The sequence below is a fragment of the Lolium perenne genome, chromosome 7, assembly GCF_019359855.2.
Source record: "Lolium perenne isolate Kyuss_39 chromosome 7, Kyuss_2.0, whole genome shotgun sequence".
In the NCBI taxonomy this organism is placed as follows: Eukaryota; Viridiplantae; Streptophyta; class Magnoliopsida; order Poales; family Poaceae; genus Lolium; species Lolium perenne.
In genome coordinates this window covers 237,706,032-237,713,883 of record NC_067250.2, presented here as the reverse complement: position 1 = coordinate 237,713,883, position 7,852 = coordinate 237,706,032, and the positions used below count along the sequence as shown (strand labels likewise).

General features: G+C 42.1%; 1 protein-coding gene across 1 annotated transcript; it reads left to right on the top strand.

The window, feature by feature from the left end:
* Positions 1–3,062: 3,062 nt before the first annotated feature.
* LOC127314028 (uncharacterized) lies at positions 3,063–7,513 on the top strand. Its single transcript, XM_051344492.2, has 5 exons — positions 3,063–3,286; positions 3,376–3,534; positions 4,309–4,569; positions 5,075–5,710; positions 7,140–7,513. The coding sequence occupies exons 1-5, from the start codon at positions 3,191–3,193 to the stop codon at positions 7,227–7,229; spliced, it is 1,242 nt and encodes a 413-aa protein (XP_051200452.1). The 5' UTR covers positions 3,063–3,190; the 3' UTR covers positions 7,230–7,513.
* Positions 7,514–7,852: the final 339 nt, after the last annotated feature.

Genomic DNA, 7,852 nt, shown 5'->3' with positions numbered 1-7,852 from the left:
AAACTCTTTAGATCTAGATCATGGAGTCATTTGTTAATTTCCTCTTTGTTCTTCCTCTCTAATCTCATCCTAGCATTTGTTGCTTTGGTGGGATTTGAGTGTGAAAGATTTGAACACCTCTAGTGTTCTTGCTTTGCATCATTGCATAGTGTTGAGCTCTCCACCATGATTAGTTCGAGTGAGAGACCGTGAGCTTGTTACTCTTGGAGGGTGACCTCCTAGTTGGCTTGGTTGGTGTCCCGGTGACCTCTTCTTGGAAGATTGTGAATGGGCCGGGCTCCTCCTTCGTGGAGCTTGTGAAGTGGTTGTGGAGCTTGCCATCTCCGGAGTGGAGGAAAAACTAACCATAAGGAAAGGGCCATTATCCTTCTTGGGTTTGGCTCTGAGAAGAAGGTGAGCCTTCGTAGCATTGGGGAATCCTTTGTGGGACCTCCACCACTCCAAACGTGACGTACCTTCTTGCAAAGGAAGGGAACACGAGAATACATCTTCGTCTCCACGTGCCTCGGTTATTTCTATACCCGAGCTTACTTTCCTTGTGATAGCCATCGAGGTTAAAGTATCTATTATATCTTGCTATCACTTGTTGTTCATATATATATTGTGTCTATCTTGCTTAGCTCTAGTTGTTGTTGCACTTAGTTGAGCCTAGCATATTTAGGGTTTGTGCTTGTAGAATAAACATAGTTTAATTCTGTATTCTTACAAGCCAAATTCGTAAGAGTTTTTAAACGCCTATTCACTCCCCCTCTAGGCGACATCTCGTCCTTTCAGATACGCCTCATGTTATCGTGCACGACGCAAAATTGAAACGCCTTGGTCCATTAATAGATGACGGATAATTTTAGTGGATAAGTGATAACGCATTATTTTCTATTGTGTTTCGTGCATATATCGACGGCAAAAAAATTAATCGAAATTATGCCTAACAAGATCGCATTCGAGATAGAGATTTATCACTTCATTAAGATCAAATATTTTATTCAATTACATCAAATTGCGCTGCAGGCACTAAAACACATAAAAAGGGCAGATGTAAATTCTGCTATTAAAGAGAGGAAAAGAGATAGCCTCTTGAGCTTCTCTCTATTCAGCACATCTAGATGTAACAAACTAACTAGAAATCAAACTATCAATTAGTCCTAGATCTATTGAATTTCTCTCTATTATGCACAAGTTATGGATCACATAGGCGTTGACTAATCTACACCTTATCATCAGAAAGCTAGATGAAGACATCATCATCACCATGCATCTGCACGCCATCTTGCGCACGCCTAAGGTGACGACCTCAGGGCGGATGTGAAAAAGAAATACCAATGATTAATAAGGAGACGGAAGAACAAGCATAAGATCTAAATGAACAAGATGCAACTTAATAAATATAACATGCATGACACCACATATATGTAACTACCCACTATGAAGGTAGTAACATAGAGTAGTAACATGGTGCATGTTACTACTCTATGTTACTCCCCACTATGACTAGTCCAGTGCTCGTGATTACTACAAGTAAAAGTACATAGCATGCATATATTATCAATTTACAACTAAACTTAATTTGCAAGAGACATTTAATAATGGTTTAATATATTGTACAGGTTCCTATAAATATACTTACCCAAAATAATTATTAAGATATTTTTATATCATATGTCTTAGAAAACCCTGCCATGATATCTAAGGATATGAAAATAGACTCGAACATGCACGGGCATACACTTGCACATAAATATATTCATACTCACTATATAATTTAGGAAATTATCAACAAATAATCCGATGAGATATTTTTACAACATATAGTATAAATTTAAGCAAATATGAAGTGATATACATTACAAGCGTAGAACAAAAAACAATATAATTATTATTAACAACATCCAAATGTTCTTAATTTGCTATGGAAACTCATTGAAAATATACTCTCTAAAAGCATGATATAATAAAATTAAGTCATTAAGAAGTATACAATTTTAGTATAAAAGTTACAAATTAGCCATGGTTGGAAAATATATTTGTGGCAGCCCAACGGAAAGTGGCGGAGTTAGGGCTCGGCTACCCCTAGCAACTACCTGGGCTATGGCTTGATATTTTCCTTTTAAACGGTAGCACACAATGAAGAGCTAATCTACGTTTTCATGGGCAAATGGTCTTGAGAAAGCAATCTTCGTATTTTGCCCAGGCTCTTTTGCCGGGCTAGTTTCACCATTATCAACGAACAGGCTTGTATACCGTTCTGGCTGTGCTTTCTCACCCCTCTAGAGTAGGGATCAGATCGTCTTCAATACTGCTACTTTTGTGTGCTCTTTCACCAACTATTGTATGTAGTTTAGGGCCATGTGGATGTGTAGATTTCAATCATCTTTGGACATTTTCCTCGTTGGTACGAGAGTTTCAGTATTATTTAGCATATACCATTTGAGGGTGGGAGGGTAATGTGGAGTAGATGTTGGTGGATTTAGACTGGCCATGCCCGTCGTGTTCCTTCTCCCGCCGTCCCCAGACCCACTCCACCTCGAATCATATCAACTAGCACACACTGAATTTATGGAGCGTTAGGTTTTCACGGCCTCTGCACGGGGACGATCCCCGGTCGACGTGGCACATCGACATGTGCCTCGCTAACTGCTTGCAGCAGGCCCGCCCATCGACTCATAAAATCTCGTTGACGATGGTGCTTTTTTGGATGTTGCAATGTTGTAGGCTCGGTGTCTCTTTTCGCATCTGCGCTCGACTTTCTATAAATGAAATATGTGGTTCTCTCGGAAAAAAATCTGATGAATGACGCTGGGTTTGCTTCCTTTGACGGCATCCCCGCGGCCGTCCCATCGCGGTGGCGGGAAACCAAAAGCGGCGCCTCCCTCCCGCCCTCCAAAAGCAAACAGAAACATCTATCGCGCGTTATCTCCCCACTGATATACGGGACCCGTTCCTCATGCCAGACCCGTCCCCACGTCTCAGAGACTCGAATCCGAACCAAGCCGTGTCCCCACCCCTCCCGTATTCGCCTCTTCCCCGGAGAATGAGATTCGCATTAAAATCTCGCCCCTCCCATTCCTCCACCTAGACTAGATTTGTTCCTCTCCAGCTCTCTCCCCAAACCCAATCTCACGACAACTCAAGCCCGACGCTTCCGCCCCGCCCCGCCCCGCCTCGCCCCAAACCCTAACCCTAGCCCCGGGCCATGGCCGCCGACGGCGCCGACGCCGCCTTCGAGGACGAGGTGGAGCCGACGGTCACCATCCGCGAGTACATGGACGGCATCGAGGCCGAGGAGCTGGTAACACCCCCGCTACCCCGCACCCCCGCGCGCCGTTTTTGTTTTAGCTCGATCTGGCTCGGCGCTCAGTGTTGTCTGTGAAACCCTAGGAGGCGGATTTGGTGCTGGGCGGCGACGACGGCGACGAGTGCACCTACGGGGCCGGCTACCTCAAGCGCCAGGCCGTCTTCTCCTGCCTCACCTGCGTGCCCGACGGCGCCGCCGGGGTCTGCACCGCGTGCTGCCTCGCCTGCCACGACGGCCATGAGGTTATCCCCTCCCCTCCCATCCCCTTTTTTTTTTTTCCAGTGCCATTCGCTTGCCTAGGTATTGCTTCTGTTTTTTTAGCTCTAGTATGCTAGCTGGTTTATTGTTGTTCGTAAGGTGTATGAGATGGGAGTAGCGACTGATTTGGGAGGGGACTTAATTTCGGGGGAAATATAGATCCAAATTCCTGCTACTACTTTTTCCCAATTGAAGTTGCCTCATGGATGAATGGCATGTTCTTCACGGCGACCCTGAAGCAGCAGCAATATTTGAATGTTTTTATTAGGTTGTGTGCTGTATTACTTGCTGGTTTCTAGATTGTGCATCGTTTATTCTGCCTTTTGTAGCAGTCATGTGTGCGTCCGGTTACGTTTTGCCTGAACCCCACTGTTTCTGTTGTAGTCAAGTGTGTCAAGCTGTCACGGTGTAATATTCGGTTTCGTAGTATTAGCAGCTGCCAAATTATCTGTGAGCATCTCCTGTGTTAAGCATTTTCAGACATTACACATCATAGATAGAGTTTGATCATGCCAAGTACAGTAAGTCATCCAAAGACAATTTCTAAAATATGACAGTGCAATGCCTGTAGATCATTATAAGTTTTTCAGGGGCTCATGGTAGTGTGAGATAATTTTTCTGATCAGCTGGTTGTCTCATTAGCATGCAAATTTTTTAGGAATTGTACCATCATGCTTAATCAGCTACTATCTTCTGCAATTGTTTTTTTTGTATAAGTGCGCACACAACTGATGCCTGAAAAAAATCCTCCTGTTCAGGTTGTTGAACTCTGGACAAAGCGAAACTTTCGTTGTGACTGCGGCAACTCAAAGTTTGGAGGTCACCTCTGCAAGCTCAACCCTGAGAAAGATCCCGAGAACTCAGCAAATTCCTATAATCAGAATTTCAAGGGTGCGTATTGCACGTGCAGTAGGCCTTATCCTGACCCAGAAGCCAAGGAGCAAGTTGAAATGATACAGTGCTGTATTTGTGAGGACTGGTTTCATGAGGATCATATTGGCCTTGACTCTGCCGAAAAGGTGTTCCACTTTCCATGATTTTCTTTAATTGGATAATACTTGTTAACTGCTTCCTGTTTTCTGGTTCTTCTAAGTTTGCATGATTTGTGTGGCTCATACCATTAACTGTGTCCTAGTACTGTCACAGATATTCTTTCACCTCTGTTTACCACAATTTTTCTGCTAGATTTTTTTTTTGCATCTTAGAAACATAGCATCAAATCTTCCTTACTGGGTAAAAGTTGAAAACAAGCGCATTGTATCACTAGTGCTTTTGAGTTTTCAGTGTTGCATTGCTTGTCCATTTTTTCTTTTTCCCATAGGAGTTGCCCATGCCATTGTTATGTTATGTTACCTGCAATTGAATACATCTTCTTGATCAGCCCATCCCATATTGATGTAGTGCAAATTTTACTTCTAAGCTTTAGCAGGTGCTGCAAACTACATACGTTTGTGCTTCGCTTATTATTACACGATTTCAGATATCAAGCATAGTTTTGTGCTTAATAATTTCCTTGCTTTGCAGATACCATGCGATGAAGAAGGGGAGGCACTATATGAGGATTTCATATGCCATAAATGCTCGCCTGTCTGTTCTTTCTTGAAACTCTATCCTGATACAATTTGGGCTTCTAGTAAGCAGACTTCTGCATCAGAAGCTGTTACTGCTGATTCAAATGGTATGGAAGGAGGCTATTCAGGTCATGCTAACACTGAGAAAAATGAAAATGGTGCCCGTGTAGACCATCAAAGTGCTGAAAATACCTCTGTTGAGAATAACTGTACAAAAGATATTGCAGCTTCAGAGAAGTCCAATTTGGGTGATAATTCAGCTGGGAACTGTAAGCTAGGGCTGGATATAAATACAAAGTCAGATGATTCAGAGAAAATTATGCCATTTTTCTTATCAAAAGGGTGGAGAGAGACTCTATGCAGATGCGGTGCATGCACCAACTTCTATGAACAACGAGGCATTGCACACCTTACAGACAAGGAGGACTCTATTGAGGAATATGAAAAGATGGCTAAGGAGAAAAGGCAGAAGAAGTTGGAGCAGCAGGAAGGAGCTGAAGCTAACTTTATCAACTCACTTAACCATGTCCAGAAGATAGAGATTTTGAGTGGCATCAGTGACATGAAGAATGAATTTCAGTCCTTTCTGGTAAAACTCTCTGCTTACTTTACTGTTGGTCACTTTGTTGTTAATTTCTACATTCTGTGATCCCTGGAGCTTCCATGTTGTGCTATATATATTAGCGCACTAATCATATTAATACAAAGATGGAAATCAAGGTCAGCATAATTCAGATGTCCATCAGGACTGTTAAATTCCTAGCAAATATGACTAACAATAATTTATAAATTTGCATTAGTCACAATAGGTTTGCTCTTTCCGATTGTTGAACTAGTTGTCGCTCGCAGCATGATTGGGTTCCTGGTTAGTTTAAACTGTAGTGCTGCAACATATAGAAACCTAATCAAACAACCTGGCAGCAACATGATGGTGTGGCCTTATTATCCATAACTACATGGCTTCATTATTAATCCCCAATCATATGGCACAGCAGCCAGATTCTTTTGTGAGTTTAGTCCAAGCTGCATGAGTTCTCATATAGCTCTAGGCTGAACTCCGAAGTTCCACTCCTTGTTTCAAAAAGAGGACAGTATATTCACAATTAATTTGATGATGAGAGGTGAATTGAAGGCTAAGCAGTGGTAGCCCAGAACATACATGTCCAGTTGAAGCTATACAAACAAAATTGTTTTTCTTCAGAAAATATGCATCATTAATATATCATTTTAAATAAAAGAATCAGGCCAGGCTGCAGTGCCTTATCTACTACTCCCTCTGCCCCATAATATAATGTTATTACAAAAAATATACTCCTATATTTGTTGGTTGTAATACTAACATCTTATATTATGGGACGGAGGTAGTAGATGGTATCCCTATGATCAATCATGGGTGGCTTCCAATACAATTGTAACATGGCAATTAATTTTGGACTTTTTTTTGTTTTGGAGAAGTTAGATACTTTGTGCATGGCAGATATATGAGAATGGGCCTCTGGGGTCACTATAGTAACCTGACTTAGATACTTCGGGTCCTCTCTGACATATAAAAATGTCCCCATGAGTTCGTGCTGAAGGTCCCTGGGGTTAAAGCGGAGCCTTGTCCTTGAACTTGAATCCCCCCTGTAAGAAACCTGATCCTACAGTGCACCCCTGCAGGCCTGCACAGTAGAATCAGGTTTCTAACAGAGGTCCAACATCTTCTCTACAATTCGTTTGCACTCACAAATTGGCTTGCTTGTTTCACCCGTATGTTATTGTGCATCTAACTGAAATTTCTTCGTTTCAATTATGTGAAATAAATTTATTTGAATTTGCATTTTCTATGACCTTTTCTTTAAAAACCATTTCATTGTTCATATCTATATGTGCACAACAATACCATCTCATAATGGCAAACTTAATGTCCTTTTCTTTTACCTTCATAGGTTGTAATAGTTTATGCATGCATATGATACATTTTCTTTTATCCATATACCTGATGTTTATTCTTTCCTTTTCTTTAATACTTTGAGCAGGAATCCCGTGATCCTTCTAAACCAGTCACATCTGATGATGTACAATCTATATTTAAGAACCTTGCTAAGAAGAAACAGAGGCTATCCTGAACTGCAACTGCTTCAGATGTTGACTGAGCCTGATGTCCGCTGCAGGATAATCTAGATCTTCGTTGATTCACCAAACTCTCGAGCTGTGTCTTACCACTGCTTATTATCTACCGTAAGCTGGACAGTTATCTGTCTACCGGTCTGTGTAGTTCACTCCCTGCAATGCTAGTGTCATTGTAATGCTGAATACCTAAATGTTTCAGAGTCAGCTAATGGTAGATGCCAAACTTCTGGTGGTGCGAACTGCAAGTTGTTCCTTTGAACCAAAACTTTCTTATGTGGTATTTGCATTGCCAAAAACTGTATTGTACTGTGTGTTGCTCTTTGATTCCTGTCTAGTGCATTTTCCTGCTGAGATAGGGAATGCCCTTTTTGAAACTTGGGAGGAATGCTGCCTTGTTTGGAACTTTGGATCTGGAGTGGAGGCTGTTGAGAAATGTTTGCCAAAGTGATCTTCTGGCCTTTTCTTCCACCCTTCCTGGAGCAACGATGCTGCCAAAGCCATTCTAAAGCTGTTTAGCAGATCTTCTGGCCTCCTGGTGAACTATGCCAAGAGCTTGGCCACTCTGCTCCAATGCGAGCCTGACGATACCGTGCTCATCGTGGAAACCTTGAGATGCCAA